General features: G+C 33.5%; 1 protein-coding gene across 9 annotated transcripts in view; it reads right to left on the bottom strand.

Moving 5' to 3' along the window:
• The window catches only part of MCTP1 (multiple C2 and transmembrane domain containing 1), a 349,470-nt gene that overhangs the window by 208,831 nt on the left and 122,489 nt on the right, over positions 1-18,150 (bottom strand). For 4 of the 9 annotated variants that reach the window (XM_041753629.1, XM_041753630.1, XM_041753633.1 and 1 more), the window contains 2 exons: positions 14,090-14,128; positions 5,260-5,319 (listed from right to left, as the gene is read on the bottom strand). The exons of 1 other annotated variant lie outside the window; for it this stretch is intronic. In XM_041753629.1, coding sequence (XP_041609563.1) covers positions 5,260-5,319; positions 14,090-14,128 — 99 coding nt within the window. The remainder of the gene's footprint in view (positions 1-5,259; positions 5,320-14,089; positions 14,129-18,150) is intronic. 4 more of the 9 variants (XM_041753634.1, XM_041753637.1, XM_041753631.1 and 1 more) reach the window with 2 other exon arrangements.

Raw genomic sequence — 18,150 nt, 5'->3', positions numbered from 1 at the left:
ACATTGTTTGAAAAAAAAAAACACCCACACACACACAGGTATTGGCTCCCTAAGTCACCATTAGAAAATGTCTTCTAGCACAATGAAGATAAATGCCAATGCAATAATATAATCTCCAGCCACCATTTTCTTTAGTGGCATATTGCTAAGTGGTCAAAAAAATAAAGGACAGAGATTGAATGATGATGGACCTTGCCAGAGTGGTTTCAGATTTTTGTTAATGAGTGCGGCAGCGAGAAGAAACAGAGCAAGAGAAATCATGGAAAGAATTATTTCCCCAACACTGCTGCTTCAGGATATTTTGGAGACTGTTTCCAATGTCAAAGAAGTGATAAGGCCCCAGAAGAATACGTGTTCCATGGATAGGCAACAAGTATGATCATGTTAACTGCATCCCATGGGCTAATCTTTTGTAATGTTTCAAGCGATATCTCTAAAATAACAGAAATTTTGTCCCATGAAATTTGCCCCATTTTCCCTGTTACCCTTGTGCCCAAGAAAGCAACCAAAAATGTTCCTTTGTTACTAAGACCATGAACAGCAAGAGATGGATTCAGAAAGAAATACCAGAAGAAATTATCATGATAAGCTACAAGTTTGTATTAAATGACTAGAGCATCTAGACAGTTTCCATACAATGTAGTATTATCATGAGATGAGAACACCAATGGGGAGGGTTAGATGCGGCCAATCTGAAAGATAGTTTAGATCATACACTAAGAAATAAGCATGTATTGAGCAACTACTAGGTGCTAGGGTTTTCATACTCCAGTATTTTTCATAATAGGCATTTTTAAGGTAAGGAAACTGAGGCACAGAGATGATAAATACCCTACTCAAAGCCAAATGATTAGTGATTGGCAAGGTTGAGATTTGAATCCGTGGTTGCTGATACCTAATTGATGATTTTCCCTGGTATATCTCTTCTTAGGCTTTTGGACAAAGCCTAAAAAGTTCATAATACAAAAACAAAAAAGGGAAATAGTATACAGGATTTGTTGAAATATTTTGGCTCCTATTTAAATAAAATATGTCCACGGGTATAAATTATTGAGAAAATCTATTCAGGGACTCAGAGGAAGCAAAAGTTGGTAGGTGGTAGTAACTCTAGCCTATATTGTTCAGTAAAGCATATGAGAGTTGACTGTGCTCCATAATGAATTATGGTGTAACATTAATAAGGTTGTTGAAGTTGTGGAATCTCATAAGTAAATTGAGAACACATCTAGATTTCAATTCTGGTTATTAAAGTTTATTCAGTTCCTTGAAAAACTGGATCACTAATAGAAGGCAGATCCTATTATTCCAGATCCTGGTTTAAAAAACAGAGCAAAACCAAAAAAAAAAATCTATCTAGATTTAACATGTGGCTAAAAACCACTTGGTCCTATTAATCTTCTCCCTGATATGTGCAAATAATCCTTGGCTTTTGTTACCTTGGAACTTATAACCTGTATACAACCTAATCCTTCCAAATGAGACCCAGACCCTGTGCAACTGGAGTGAAAGACATCACTGTGTCTTTACAATAGCTGTGTGTGGAGTCAGCTCACCTCTATTTTCAGCACAGAGGCGCACATGCTTTTATTTAATCAAATGATCCACGAGACACTACAAAGAAGAGATAATGACAGCCTAGAAGGGCTGTTTTGTGCTGCAAAGCCTGGAGTGTGGAGCAATTATTAGCTCAATCCCAGGCACAGGCATGTTCTATCTTTTCCTTTGCCTGCTGAGTTTATTCTAGTGAATTGCACCTAGGCGATGAAGTCCAACAAGTAGATTTGTTCTACAGTCCTCTCAAAGAAGGATTGCCTTTACAGAAAACCTCCCAGGCCTTTGTCCAGCCTAGTTTCAAGTGCCTCACATAATAATAAAGCTTCAATCCCCTTTATCTTAGAAAATGACTCACGGCACTATAATCCTTAAAGAAATTCTCCTGGTTTTTATCCTTAAAGTTTCTTTCTTATTTCTGTTGCTTCTTGAAACAACCTATGGTGTCAGGAAGGTATTTATGTTTACTTCAGATGCTTTAACTACCATCTCTAAACTTAACTGTCGCCAAACAAAAGTTCTTAAGCTTTTACGATGTTTGCTCAAAATATAAAATATTAGAAAATTATCATATATATTGTAATCTATTGGTTTGCTCAAGTAATATACTGGTTTCCACCAATGATGTAAAGAAAGAATGAGTCCTGGGTTTGACTCATATTTTTTTTTGAGATTTTTATCTAAATGTTACAAATACATTGTTTTCTGAGGGTCTTACTTTCATACCTAAAGATATAAATAACACCTTCACTTTTCTTGGGTGTATGTCATATACGGTTGAGTTGTTCAGAATGTAATCACTTCAGCACAGGATAATATGCTTGTTTGATAGAATGAATACTTCTCCCTGGTCTGCAGGGTCTTTCTTCATTCAACCTTCCTAAAACTCTGATTTAACCCTACCATGAGATGGTGCTCTGACATAAGTCCTAATTGTTTTGTATTCTGTGCACTCTTTTTGTCCTATTCCATATGATGATCCATTTCTCCATTTTTCTATATGAGGTATCTTGGTATAGCCTAGCCTTCTCCATTTACACAATTTTAACATTTCTCTTAAATTTACTATAGTGTTTCTCATAACAGGGTTTGTTCAGTTAACTCTGAGTCATCAAGATCTAAATGTCTGGTCAATGGAGTTAACTGAGAAAAACTTAAACGTACCAAGAACTTGAAGCAATTCTACTAAGTTATCATTCTTTAATGGAAGTTAAAAATCGTCTATGAAATTCTGACTTAGAGCAATCCAAGTGACTTCACATAATGTTTGTTGCTTTCATGAGAAACATGGTAATTGCCATACCCAGTGCTTCATGTTTTGTGTCCTAAGATATCATGTTTTGATGAATTTTAAATGTTATGCCTTTGGAAAAATAGAATATGTCTGTATTCTTCAGTCTTTTCTTTTTATTATTTTGCTCTCAAGAAAATTAAGACCTACCAAGTAGCCCTGACATTTAAGCAAGATCTCACCAGGATTCAGTTTTACTTAGTGTCTCCAAGACACATTTATTGATTCTTATAAATAAGCTGATAAAAACTCACAAAGCACGCATATGCTCCTCATGTAAGATTTTATCTGAACCATTTAGGTTTTCTGCATATCTGAAAATGTCTCCGGAAAACCTCCCTTCATCTATATCTCACCTAAAAGTTAATCACAGTATAAATATTACCCGGGGAAAGAACAATAAGGTTGGTTATTGGAGTGACCTTTGAATGTGAATATGAAAGATCATATTCATGCAAAGTAGACTGGATCACTGATTTTCTGATTCTGTAAGATGGGACCTCAAACATCACAGCCCTTAATCTGTCAGTGGGTTAAGGAGCTGTGGGGCAGAAGGGTTACAGAATGCAAGAAGAATCTGAATGGGGCTCAATGAAGATAAACTAAGGGAAGGGCTTTACTTTTACATCACATCTGTATTCATCACTGACCCAAAAAGCAGCTCAGTTGCTTTAAACGATTATATCCACGATATTCATAGAAAGAAAAATACTGGTCCTGATCGTTCATCCCATTTTCAGACACATCAAGTCAATGGTGTTACTTCTCTGGGCCTTAGTTTCCTCAGTGATAAAATAAATGGCCTCTATAGGTTCTCTTTTTTACTCACTTTGTTAGTTACTCAACATATGCTCAGAAGAAAAGACCACTGTACCTCAAATACAAAAAGGTTATATTTTAACTTGGTGTATTTCTTATTCTAAAATGAGACAGTTCAAGACATTGAGAGGGGTTAATAAAGAATATTTAAGGGTTAAAAAAAGAATATTTAAGGATGAACACAACCAAATGGAAAGTACTGGTACATGGGATACTAATTTGGAAGTAGCAAAGTGGAAAGATGTTGGAAAAATCATTGGGAGGGAAACCCTTAAAAATTATTACTTATGTAATTGATCTTGGTAGCAAGGCTTCATTCCTAATGATCAGTTTGTACATTGGCTGCATATAGAACAAATTCAATACAGAACACTCCTGAATTCTGCTCTCTTGGCAAAGAGGTATAGTATATGAATTCACCATATTTGTGGATCTTAAGAAAACAGAGTCTAAATTTTTGCCAAAAAACAAATTCCACTTAAGGTAATGTGACAATTCAAAAGCAGTCACTCTGTGTTCTCACAAATAATGTATGAACATATCAAATAAATTATTATTTTAGCAAAGACAGACTAACATCAGTGAAGGCAGCCATCAGTAGACTGAAAGGAAATGAAGATGTTCTAATAATTAAAATAAGCTCTCACCAATAAAAGGCTGCAAAAAAAAAAAAAAAAGTCTGTGTGAAGGAAGCAAAAGATGAAGAGATGTGGTTTATACTGGCTCAATGCACGACTTAATCTAGTGCCGACCAGTCTGCTTAAAAGACACTACATTCAACACGTCTTAAAATTCTAAAGGGGAAAGGTAGTTTTCAGTCATGAGCAGTTTCAGAGCCAAGGAAAGCAAATGGCAAGGCCCCACGGGTGTAGCACTTTCACTGCAATATCTATTGCTAGGTAATCATGTACCAAGTGTGAATTTTCAAAGAAAGAAGGGAACTACTTGTGCATTGGCAAACTACTAAGTGCATTTGTAATAAATCGTGCTGTGCATAATGCAGAATTAGAGCAGAGCAAAAAGGATGACAGAGCTCATTATGGGGAAGTCATGAAAGAGTAAATAACATTAAATTGCAATGGCATTTAAAACAAATTCTCTGTAGAATTTTCACTTTTTTCTTTATTTAAATCAAGAGCAGAGTTGCTGTTTTCTAATTCATAAGTTTTTTTTTCAAAGAAAGAACACTGATTATCTAGTATGTACATAGTATAAGATCACTGTAATGGAAGTAAATTTTTCTCAAACAGATGGAGCAGATTTTACAAGAAGGGAAAAAAAGAAACTGAATGGACCCTTTAGATAGCACCATCATCTTCCTGGAAGGGCTGGGAGCCTCTAGCTGGTGAGAATTTGTGATAAACTTGATCCCACAAGGAAATGACTTCAATATATATGAAGTATATGAAGCTCTTAGGTTTTACAAATGAAGAAAGAGTCCCTCAAATGGCTTGAAATAAAAAAATAATAAAGAAGTCAATTGAATACATTTTTCTGAGAGCCTATTTAAAAAGTGAATTTCCTATTTCATATTTAATTTTCAAAATTACTATCCAAAACCAAAATCAAAATATTAATATAAAGGATTTAGACATTACCCTCCAAAAGAAAGACTTCACAGAGAAATAAGATCCAACCACTTCATTTTCTGAGAGATCCTAAAAACAAACAAATATTTAGCTACATTTTGAAGTGTTTTTGAGAATATTTAGCCCAACAAAATAAAAATGAACAAAACCCCAAAGTTGGATATCCTAATGACACTTTCAGTGTTTGTAAACTGTTAGTTTTCTTCCCTGAGTAAATTAAAGATTTTGTCTTATTCATATCCAATTATCAATGGTAGTAAGTTTAGAAAATATTCTGTTATTTTAAAAGAATCTACTTACCTCTTCATTCTTGAATTATTGATTATTACATCTCAGAGTCTAACTATTTTAGAAAGTAGGACTGTTCAAACATACTTGAAGATTCTGAAGGAAGTCAGATATCTGTTCCTTTTAACAAAACAACGCCATAGCCTTCAGAACATTTTTAAAGAATGACATTGGCAATCTTATTTATAAACACACACTTAGTAAAATTTGGTTTAATCCCTAATTAAAAACTTCCTAGTTTTAAGATATAATACAGAATGTAGATGATATAAATTACTTCGTTAACTTGAGCTCCGCAAAAATAATTTTGACAAGAAATGAATAATAGCAGGGTGGCTATTGGGCCGAAAACAAAGTCACAAATTCATGTTGGATATTTTATTACTTAATCCTCAGACTTTCATAAAGTGAAACCAATTCGACTTTAGGAAATCAAAACCATAGCTGCTCACTTTTAAAGAGAACATTTGCATTACATGCATCCTTCACACTTGAATGTTTTGCATCCTGTCTCTGGGTGTCAGTTATGGTAAAATTATGGGAAACTGAGGACATTTTTGGAGCAGTATTGATTGTTGACACCGTGATGAAGAGGATGAAGTTTTGTAACTTATTTGAATATTCCATGATTTTGTGTTAGCAGCTAAGATAGTGGTCCAGCACCTCACATGATGCCCATTGCACAGTAGGTACTCAATAAATAATTCATTGATTGTTAGTCACTTGGAGTTTCATTTGGTTAGGTGTAGACATTCCTTCCAAACATGATGCCAAAAATCATATCAGAAAATAATAGTCAACTAAAATATTTAGGGTGTGCAGCAAGTTGGATAATTTAAATTTAGCAACAGAAAAAAAATAAATTTAGCAACAGAATTACATCAGGGATCATCTATATCATCTACCTGTTTTGTTTTGTTTTTACAGGAAATCTATTTCTCAACAAAATTATTTTCATTTTCCCAAGCTACCTACATAGAGTTTGGTCAGGTAGCATGCTTAATGTTAGTGGTGACTGGGGAAAAGCCTGGAGTTTAAGACATCATTTTACTGGCACTACAGAGTTATAATTCATTTACCTTTACAGCTCGGGTTCTCATCTGTCACACTTAACTCACTGTCACATCAGTATCTCAAAAAAAACCCAAGCCTCTTAAAAAAAAAAAGCACATTTACATTTGGACACTGGGGCATGAACCTAAGATGGAATGACTGCAGTCTTTTTTGATGCTGTACATTGTTTAATTTGAAAAAATCTTCTTCTAGCTTTTACAAAAGATGTGTGTTTTTCTCTAGGATTGCCAATTCTCTCCTTACCTTGATCAAGCACATGTCTCAAACACGTGGAGAAATTTTAAAATATCATATTAAAGAAACTGAAGTCTTAAAGTCTCTTTACACAAAATATTTCCCCAGAGCCAATAACACAAATTATGGAACTAACAGGAAGTTTTATCTTAATGTAAAATGTATTAAGGCAACTTAAATGGATGTGAAAATATTGGCTTTGGACTCATTACAATTATAACAAATAATATGACCATTAAATATTTAAAAGTCTTGTCAATTCATTTAAAGTTTAGGTGGTCTAAAGTGACTAATATTGAAACTGTACCAGCTCCATACTTCCCATTCTTCCTCAGGTGAATACAGAGGTTAATGACCTAATTATGTGACTAGTGTGCAAAGAGCAAGATGAGACTGATGAATTTTTTGTGTGTGTGGGGAATTTTAATGATCAAGACGTAGAACTTAGGTTTCTCTGTTAAAATTTGAGAAACAAAAATATTAGCCACATTTGGATCCACTGAAGTCCCCGGGCTGTGCTTTTCAAGCCATGTTTAATTACTTCTGTCATTACTCATCAACTAAAATTTATATTTCATTTTACAACCTACATTCTCATGTAAATTTAGGCCTTTATTTCAAATGGAACAACTTAATTTTCCTGTGGACCCTTATGCCATTTATTGCCTTGCTGAATACATAATCCACAGCAGATGAGCCAAGGCTTCCCTTTCATGAGAGTTCCTACTAATAACAACAGCAATAATAAGGCACCTGGCATTGTGATAAAGAGTTCTAAAAAAAAAGTGATTTTATTATGAGGGCAAGAAAAACCAAATGAACTATTCATGAATTTCAGAGAAGACCAGTCTTCAATCATGATTGTAGATATTTCATGATACTTCAGTCTCCATCGAGACACAAGGTTGGTAAGTGAGGAAAAGTACCGTTTAAAAAATGCTAAGATGATAAAGTAAGATCAAAAAGAAGCAGAACATAAAAAACTAAGACATCAAATTAACAAAGGAAAATTACTGAAGTTGTCCTGAATAATGAATTGCTGACTATTTCTGCTGAGGCTCTAAATTTATTAAAGTAGCAAGATCCACCGACATATCTTATTTAAACCTAGTTTTTCCTCTAAAACACCTACATACACAAAGAACATCGATCCTCAAAGATCAAAAATCCTACTATGAATCTAAAAAGTAACAAGATTGTAAATCTAAAAATAAAAAAGATATACTTTTTTTCCCAGTGTAAGAAAACTAAAGGACAGTTCATTTCTTTCCTAACAAAATGAATACAATGAAATTTTTTAGCCTCCTATTTCAATAAATCATAAAATCCTTTAAGGACTTTGTCATCAGATGAACAAGGATTAGCTACTAAACATCAATTAATAGTGATATTTTTTATTAGCCATAATGTGTGCAGGCTTTAAACATTTTGCACATTACTATAATCCAGCAATTCTTAAATAGTCCAACACTCACCACCGATTTGAAGCCTGAGATATAAATGTGAAGGTCAAGCCAGGTAGCACTCATAATGCACAGCATATTTTAATAGGTTGAACAATTTCCTTTTATCAATAACTCTTCAGGCATTTACGAGGTTAAAAATAAATAAATCCATAAGTAAATAATTTTCATAGGCTTTCCTGGTCTGACCGCTATCACTGCTTATCCTTTAAGCTATGGCTCTTAGATGCTCCCATCAAGTTGAAAATGCCTATGGATTGTTATGTAGCTGAAAACAGGGACATGAAGTAAGCAGAATGTACACTGAAATGCTACTTTCCTGTTTTCTTGGTTACTCAAACTGGTGTTCATATCATTTATACTCAAACACAAATATGATTCCCTCTTGCAACTTCACCTGTCCATTTAAATATTTCTGCAAGAGCTAGACAATCTCAGCTCCCCAGAGGACATGCCCTATAACCGAAGGCTGGCTTTGCTTTGTCTTTCATTTTCTTAGAAATGTTAAGTCTTTTATTTGTGTGTTTGTGTATATGTTTAAACACAGGCACATACACGTGTATACTCTTGTCAACTAGGGCTTTGAAAACAGAATCTTCACAAAATTATCATTTATTTTCACTGTGGATATTTAGGTGACTGGAAAACCAATAAACCTCCTCCCGGTCCCATTCAACTGAACACACACATATATATAGCATATTTATACATAGATATATATGTTAGATATATCTGATGTATGTTATATAAACAAATGCCCGTCTTTGAAATAGAAGGCCATATAATTTTGCCAACCAATCCTTTGCTTCATTATCCTGGAGTTCTATTAGTTCTATTAGTTCCCCCCCTTTGATCAGTCCAGAAAGGATCTTGGGAAATTGTCAGCTCACTGGGTAATATATATCAGCAACGTGAAGGCCAATCAATGACCCACAATTCAACATCTTAGAGCTAGCACGCACATGTCATGCTCTGCTTGAGATCACACTTTGTTCTTTCACTTTGTGCCAACTCATCCAGATTTGCACACTCAAGGACCCACATTTTAAAAATTCAACAAAAGTGGTCACATAAATGTAAAGCTGGTGCTACAGCAAATCCCTGTAGTTATGAGTTACGATGTATAAAAATGTATATTTCATACCTATGGGAAAATATTGTCAAAATAGCAAGAAAAAAAATCATCTCAACATAAAACTTAACTATGGCTCCCTGTATTTTGTGGCATAATCAAATATGTACTGGCATTATGATATCTCTATCTTAAATAAACTTACTACAAATTTTAGGAGTTTAGTTGAGTGAGGTAAAAATAGAGTCTATTATGGTAGAAACGCTCATGTTATTTGCCTTTTGTTCATTGCTGCATTGTGGAATCTCAGAAGCCTTAATTATGAGGTTGACTTGGGAGCATTCCCAAATAACACAGATTTGGGAGTATAAACAGTGGTAAGGATTTTTAAAAGAATTATATATTTCCTTTGAAAATATGTAAACATCTATTTTTTTCAAAGATATATACATAATAATTTGAAATGAGCCATCAAAGAAAAGCCATTGAGGTGACTCACAGTTGGGAGAGTCAATGACCAAAAAAGTTTGCATGTTTTGCAGGTTTTAAAAAAAACAGCTATTTATTATCAGGGTATGAGGTCTTTGGAGAAAGAACCTGATAATTGTTAAATAATGACTTTTTTTTCCTATGTCAGACTGACTGTGAGATACTTAAAAATGCGTTAATCTGTTTCTCTAGCGTTTCTTAAATTAAAGCACTTAGAGGTTTTCACTGATGCATTTTTAATGTGTCATCCAAGGTGTCAGGTTTAACTACGCCCTGCAGACTTAGAGTTGAAAGTGTTCTCTAGTTTAAATTAACAATATCCTTGCCAAAAGTCTTATTAAAAATTGCTTCATTCACCAGTGAATAAAGTGTTTTATAGTTCATTAAAAATATGCTAAGTGATTATAATAAAATCTTTATAAAAAAGATATATTACTAAAAAAATAAGCCATCAAGTAACAGAAGATATGCTAATGAGACATGATCACATAGTCCATATTATATTATTCAAAGGATGAACTCTTCTTAAAACATCTCTAAACTGTTATTGTTGAGAATATGAATTGCAGTGTGTATATCTTTATACCATCACAATGGTTACATCTCATGTAATTAAAGTGATTTATTGAAAGCACATAAGTTTATTACCACACTCACCAATAAACTAATCCTCTACCTTAAAACACATACACACACAATGTAGTGTAAAATCATTTCTGCTTACTGGCTGTCTGATAGAGGTAATTGTTTCATTATTTTTTCTATTTTTTGTCTGACCCCACAAAATTTATTCACAAAACACATATACATCTTCTCTTCTGAGCTCATGAAACTTTCTTGTTGAATAATTTAACCTTAGAATAAATTATCAATGATAAGCTTCTTCTAAAGAATAAAATATTGCAATAATTCAAAGCATTACCATTTCTCTGCCAAAATGCATTTTGTCATGTAAGTATAACTCTTTGACCAGGATAATTATTCAGTTGCCTAAGTTTAGGTAGACATTGATCCCTTTCTTCTTAAAATAACATTTTTCTTTAACAGCTGAGTGTGGGGCAGGATTACAAATATGCAGGATGGAAAGTATGCTTGTGGAAAACCAGAATGAGAATTTTAAAGGATGCTATCCCCAGAAGAGGAAATATGATGGAATTCATAATTATTTACTGGTTAACATACCGTTCATATATAACATGCATTTTATACATTCTTGCTTCTCAGATGCAAGTTTAGGTGCATTTCTTTTCCTACTTGTTGTTGGATGGTAACACAATTACTCTAAATAATACGTAAGTCAGTCTGAACAGCAAAAATGATTCCCTGCCCTCAAGTTGGCTACTCAACTCGTTTTCAGTAGTATATACAACCCCACATTATAAGAGTGCCACAAATCGTGTAATTTCCATTGAAAGAGTCAATTATTGGCAAGATGATGAAAATGATGAGCAGATATTTAAATAATGAGAAATCCCATGAGCTGACTCCCTTGTATACAGGGGAGATGTGCGTATTTTAAGAATACCTATGTCAAATTAGTTTTCTCTCTCCATGGTTAAGTCGCCGTCATAAACAAAAGAAAACAACAAGAAGAAAAACTCTGTACTACAGCAAATAATCTAGCAATGTTATCTGGCTATAGTTAACTCTTCGCCACAAAGTTCATAATTCTCAAATTTTGTAATCACCATTGGTACCACAGACAGGCTGCATATCAAAGCCCCGCTACAGAAAAGCAGGAGACCTCATTCTCCTAAATCAAGATTCCAAAGATGAAAATGACCTGTTTATATGAAAAATTCCCCTTTGACTTTTGAGGACAGTTGTATCAAATATAAAATGCCTATATGTAAATATAATGCAAATAAATTATAACCCTTTAAAAAAAATAAATTATAACCTTTTTCCAAAAATGGAAGAGGGAATATTACATAGTATAGTCACTCATCCCTTAGTTTCTTCTGAAGCACAATTTGCGTGAACATCATCCTTCCTCCTTCAAACCCTGGAGGAGGGAACTGGGGAAGCAATTTCAGTGTGTGTGAAGGACGGCGGACTATGTGGTCATGGAAGTCACACACTTTCCCTTGATTTTGAATTTAACACTCTCACCTTGTAACGTTAATACAGATGAACACAGCAAAGTTTTTAGGGGACAGTGAGGATTTGAATGAATTATCAGGTGTTCAGTATGTTCCCATAGAAAAAAACCAAATGAGTGAACTGATTTTCCTTTACTCGGCATTCAATAACCCCACTAAATTTTATAAAACTGAAAATCCTTTAGGCTAAAAACCCAAAAGACATTTTACCACACGAACTAAAAATAATCTGCCAAGTACCCCAGTAAGCGCAGAGCTAGACTCGAAGAATTCTATATCTTCAACGGCGAGCCAGAAAAATGTACCAGTCTGAATGTACAAATGGATCAATAATAAATTAAAACTTCAAGAATTTTAGATGTAAAAATAGTATTGAATAGATGTTTATTATTCATTTTAATTTTTTCTGTCAACCAAAAGAAGTGGATTTATATTTACTTAATTTAGCATTAAAATTACATTTAAATATGAATTAAATAAGTTATTTAAGGAAGAATCTATATATTTAGTCTTTCTTTCATACTACAATAAAATGGATCATTCTCGTGGGCAGCCTGGGTGGCTCAGCAGTTTAGAGCCACCTTTGGCCCAGGGTGTGATCCTGGAATCCCAGGATTGACTCTTACGTCGGGCTCCCTGCATGGAGCCTGTTTCTCCCTCTACCTGTGTCTCTCCCTCTCTCTCTCTCTCTCTCTCTGTCTTTCATGAATAAATAAATACAATCTTAAAAAAATGGATCATTCTTACTGATCAGTACTAATACTGTATAATATTCTGCTCTAGCCTTATGTCTTAACTACATCTGGAAGAGAAAATATTGATATATATTAATGAATTATATCATTTTTACACAGGTATGTCATAGTATAGACACAGAATGAGGAAAGCCAAATTACATGACTTTAAATACATATATACTTTTCACATAACACTAATTTTGAAGTAAAATTACAAAGAAAAATGTGTAATACAAACATGAAGAGTACAAACATTTCTTTAAGAACCTTTGAAACTTTATTTTGGTCAATATAAAACACAGTGAATACTAAGTCAGAAGTACTCAGCAACTTTATTTTTTTTTTGAGCAACTTTCTTTAATAAATGCCTTTCACTTTATTAAAATATAATGGTGATTTTTAATGTGACCCTGACCTTTTTGTGAGAATTATCTTTCAGTCATTAATACTTAAAGAATTGAGAAGAAACTGTACGGTAAGAAATACTTGTTAAAGCAAATTATGACAATATCATAAATACAAAAACAATTTGATGTACTTTCTTAATTCACAGTAATAAAAATGACAAAATTAAAACAAAATTTAAGTAATAGCATGATTCAATCAGAATGGAAAAAAATTGTCATGTTCCAGGGTCTAAAAAAATTACTACTAAAAATGAATACTGACTTTTTAAATAGAAATTTGAAGAAAGAAGATCTTTACAAATAGCATCCCTTTATCTCGAGGAGTATGCATATAAAAGTCCGTTTCATCTTGATATTTATTTGCGTCCAAGAACGATACTACCACTGAACAAATGAGAAGCTTAGTTTATATCTTATATATTTTACAAGTTATAAGAAGAGTCAGGTCTTTTTAGTTACAGGAACCATAAACTCCTCTCACTCCCAAGAGCCATCTATTTCTTGAAGTGAGAAGACGCCATGATGGAAAACTCTTCTCATTATAGACTCCAAAGATGTAGCACTAGAGGGATTTTGAGTTTAGAAAATCTCGGACTCAATTTTCATGAACAAAGACAGAGAGTTACATGAATTTTCCTTCTCTCTGGAGTGGTCTCTACCCAACCCTTTTATTCCTGATCTGGAGCAAAGACATTTTCTAGACCCTGTGGCACACAGAACAGAAACTGGATGCTGCGAATGATGCTGAGAAGGGACCAGGCATTAGCAAGAGGGTGATGTGGATGTGAGTGATCAGTGTGATTTCTAGCTACTTAAGAAGCATTCCATGATTTGCTTAAAGTTGATGGGAAAAAAATAACAAGAGTGGATGAAATCCTGGAGTACAGTGTGAAGAGGTGTGAGAGAGATTTGGAATGCAGCTGATAGTTCTTCTCAACAAGAAAAGCTGAAAGATCACATGCTAAGCCATTACCTTACTTGATCTTTTCCAGCTCTTCCTCATTAGCATTGTCTGTAAACAAAATAAAGCATTTTCATTATCTTATCACTCAAGTACAGGACAGGGCGGCCAGTGGTTTTCTAGAGGTAACTTAACATTTAAACAGCAGTTTCCAACAATGAGTTTACAAGACAAAAATTGTTTATCACATACACACAGCTAGAAGAAGCACCTTTAACATTCAAGCAGTCTTTCTGGTGAGAGTTCATTTGCTTTATTCTTTTGTAGAAAGAAATGAGACAGTATTTTTAAAACGAATGGAAATTTGAGATATCTTAATTATTGGTGGGGGGAAAAAAACCTAATTGAGTCTCATGATTGGCAATTGTTCCTTTTGGTGATGGAAGTTGAGTATGTACAGTGACTTTACCAGCTAACTTTTCTCTTCAAACATGTTCCTAAGTTTGTCCCTTTGGTGGCATCTTAGATTTTTGTTTCCAGTTAATCTTTAACTATATTGGTGTCTACAAATACTTTTAGTTCTGAAAAATGCTACATTAGTAGATTTTCCTGCTAAATGTTTAGCCATAACATACCTTTTGCATCGTTTTTTTTGGGTTTGATGTTGGTTTTTTGTTTTGTTTTGTTTTGTTTTGTTTTGTTTTTGGTCTGTGTGTTTCATAGTAAGTAATTATGGCTACAAGTTTTACTTAAGGTTAATGGAGATCTGTAATGAGCGCCCAAGATCAGTGCTCTCTTGCATAAAGATCTTTTATTTACTCTCCAGTTTTAAATTTTCTTCAGTGAACACTGAGGTATTAACTTCTTGATTAACATCTTTACCTTCTCTTATCTTTAAGGCCAATCAAGTGGAGAATAGGGAATATTTGGAGCAAAGAATATAGCTTGTAGAAATGCTTGTCATATTTGTACCTCAAGGAAGCATACTGGTGCTTTTAAGAACTGTATCTCCTTCATCAAAACTCACTATAAAACAGGACCATTTCAGAAACTACTCATAAATTACAAAAAAACAACACAGAAAAGATTTTACTATAAGATTAAGTCATATAGAAGACAACCTTTAGCCTAAACCAAGACAATGGAATTATGTAGAGGTTCTACAGTAGGAAATGAGAAAAATCATAAAATTATCAATGATAAGGATTCATTCCTTTTCTTTGTAGATAGTGGTTTTATAGGTTATATTTTTCCTGTGTTAAATATTGGCCAAAATATGGAAGAGTGATAGTTTTCCTAAGGTTACAGTTATTCCTTATTTTTTTAATGGAGCCAGGAAACAGCAAAGCATTGTTATCAAATACTATTTATAGAAATATTTTATATGTTTTCTAAGTACTGATGTGCAACAAAACCCACTACTGGGTTGAGGAGATGGCCATGTAGTGCCCATATAATAAATGTTGTTGATCTTAAATGAGTTATTGTCATCAGCATCAGCATCACTACCACCACCTCCACCACCACCTTCTCTATTATCTCTGAAAGGTATTTGGAAACCAAACTGTGTCATGGAATGCCATATTCAGAAAAACTGCCAGTAGGAGTCAGACAATAAATGTTCAACTTTCTCAGAAAGCAGAGTTTCAATGAACAAAGAATAATAATGTTTCGAGTCAAATCAAGTGAGAACAATTAAGATAAATAAACCTAAAAGTAAACTCTTGTAATTCATGGCCACTTATTATCATCATCTACTTTCTAAGAATCTTCCTAAATTCCATTCTGTAAAATATATTATACTATGATAAAGGGGCTCAGAACATGAAGAAGAGTTGAATCTCAGGGCAACACTACTCAGTATTACACAGATTCACTACTGCCGCTCAAAACCATATCCCCTGACTCAGAGTCACTGCATACAATAAACCTTCAAGACATAAAGCTAACTATAGGGTTGGTATTTTTCCTCTCTCTCAAAATTGGTTTTACAAATCAACCGCATGGTATCATTTCTCAGAACTGAGACATTGACATAAACAAAAAGTCAATCATTTCCCTGAGTATAAATGTGAGAAATCTGGCAGTTATGGGGACAAATTGATTATTTTCCTGATTTGGTTCCTAGAATTCTATTATTGGATCCAGTGACTCTCAAAATGTCCCTAGATTTTTAAAATGATTATTTTATTTTTTTTCATCATGATAAGTGTACTCTGTAATCTCCATCCCCTATTTCACTCATCCCCCTACCCAGCTCCCCTCTGGCAACCATTAGTTTGTTCGCTAGAGTTAAGAGTCTGTTTCTTTATTTGTCTCTCTCTCTCTGTATTTTTTCTTTGCTCATTTGTATTGTTTCTTAAATTCCACATATGAGTGAGATTATATAGTATTTGTCTTTCTCTGACTTATTTTTGTTTAGCATTGTACTCTCTATAGCTCTGTGTTGTTGCAAATGGCAAGATTTCATTTATTTATATGGCTAATATTCCACTGTGTGTGTGTGTGTGTGTGTGTGTGTGTGTGTGTATATATATATATATATATATATTTATATCACATCTTCACCATTCATCAAACAAAAGACATTTGAACTGCTTCCATAGTTCAGCTACTGTAAATAATGCTGCTATAAACAAGGGGTGCATGTATCCCTTTGAATTAGTGTTTTGTATTTGGGGGTAAACATCCAGTAGTTGGATTACTGTATTATACAGTGGTTCTATTTTTAACTTCTTAAGGAACCTCCACACTGTTTTCCAGAGTGGTTGCACCAGTTTGCATTTCCACCATCTGTGCAAGAGGGTTCCTTTTTCTCTACAGCCTTGCGAACACTTCGCTTTTTCTTGTGTTTTTGATTTTAGCCATTCTAACAGGTGTGAAGTGATAACTCATTGTAGTTCTGATTTGCATTTCCTTGATGATGAGTGATGTTGACCATATTTTCATGTGTCCGTTGGCCACCTGGATGTGTTCTTTGAAAAAAATGTCTGTTCATGTCTCTGTCCATTTTTTTAAATTAGATTATTTGGTTTTTGGGTGTTGGATTCTTTATATATTTTGGATACTAGCCCTTCAAAGGATATGTCACTTTCAAATATATTTTCCCATTTCATAGGTTGCCTTTTAGTTTTGTTGATTGTTTCCTTCTCTGTACAGAAATTTTTTATTTTGATGTAGTCCCAGTAGTTTAATTTTGCTTTTATTTCCCTTGCCTTAGGAGACATATCTAGAAAAATGTTGCTACAGCTGATGTCAGAGACATCACTGCCTGTGTTCTCTTCAAGGATTTTTATGGTTTCAGGTCTCACAGTTAGGTCTTAAGTCCACCTTGAGTTTATTTTAGTGTATGTGAAAGAAAGTAGTCCCTAGATTTTATAACAAGATTTCTGCTTCATGAGCCAAGCCAACTAGCTAAATACTGGGTTTAAGATCCCACTCCCAAGTTTTCTTTTCTTTTTAGATGGTTGGGTTAAGCTAGATTCAATAAAACTGAAAACGGTAGAAAAGTAAAAAAAAAAAAAAGTGAATTTAATAAACATAGTATTACTACTGTTACCCTTGCTATCTGTGAGATATTACAAAAGAAAGATTGTTTGGGAAATGTTAAAGATAGGTGATTAAGCAAATTATAGAAAAATAAGATTTACATTTTGCTCTATGATCTTAACTTCAGCTGAGAAACATATGAATTTGTTTTTGAAACCATCATTATCTAATATTATTACAGGACAGTCAAACTTCTTCATTTGCAGCTCAACTTTCTTTGAAGCCAGTGAAAGAAGTAGCAGAAAAATATGGTCTGTGATAAAGCTATAGAATTGATTATATTTTTATGACATTTCACAATCTCATTCAATTTTTTAGCTTTATTTTTTGTTGTATTTTTAAAGGCGATTATATGGCTACTAAAGATATAAAAATAATCACAGAATAGCTAGATATTATAGTATAGACATATTATAAACATTAAATTTTTATAGATGAATTTTTTTAATGTTAGCTATAAAATAATTGAGAAAAATTTGCAAAATAAATCAACATGAAAAAAGGTATTTTGTAAAATTTGCTAAAGGTCAATGAGGGTCAATTCATATGTTTCTTTCAATCTTCTATTTTTTTAGCTTTAGCCA

The sequence above is a fragment of the Vulpes lagopus genome, chromosome 4 (assembly GCF_018345385.1).
Source record: "Vulpes lagopus strain Blue_001 chromosome 4, ASM1834538v1, whole genome shotgun sequence".
NCBI classification, from domain to species: Eukaryota; Metazoa; Chordata; class Mammalia; order Carnivora; family Canidae; genus Vulpes; species Vulpes lagopus.
The sequence above is the reverse complement of the archived record's forward strand: the minus strand, read 5'-3'. Positions and strand labels throughout refer to the sequence as shown.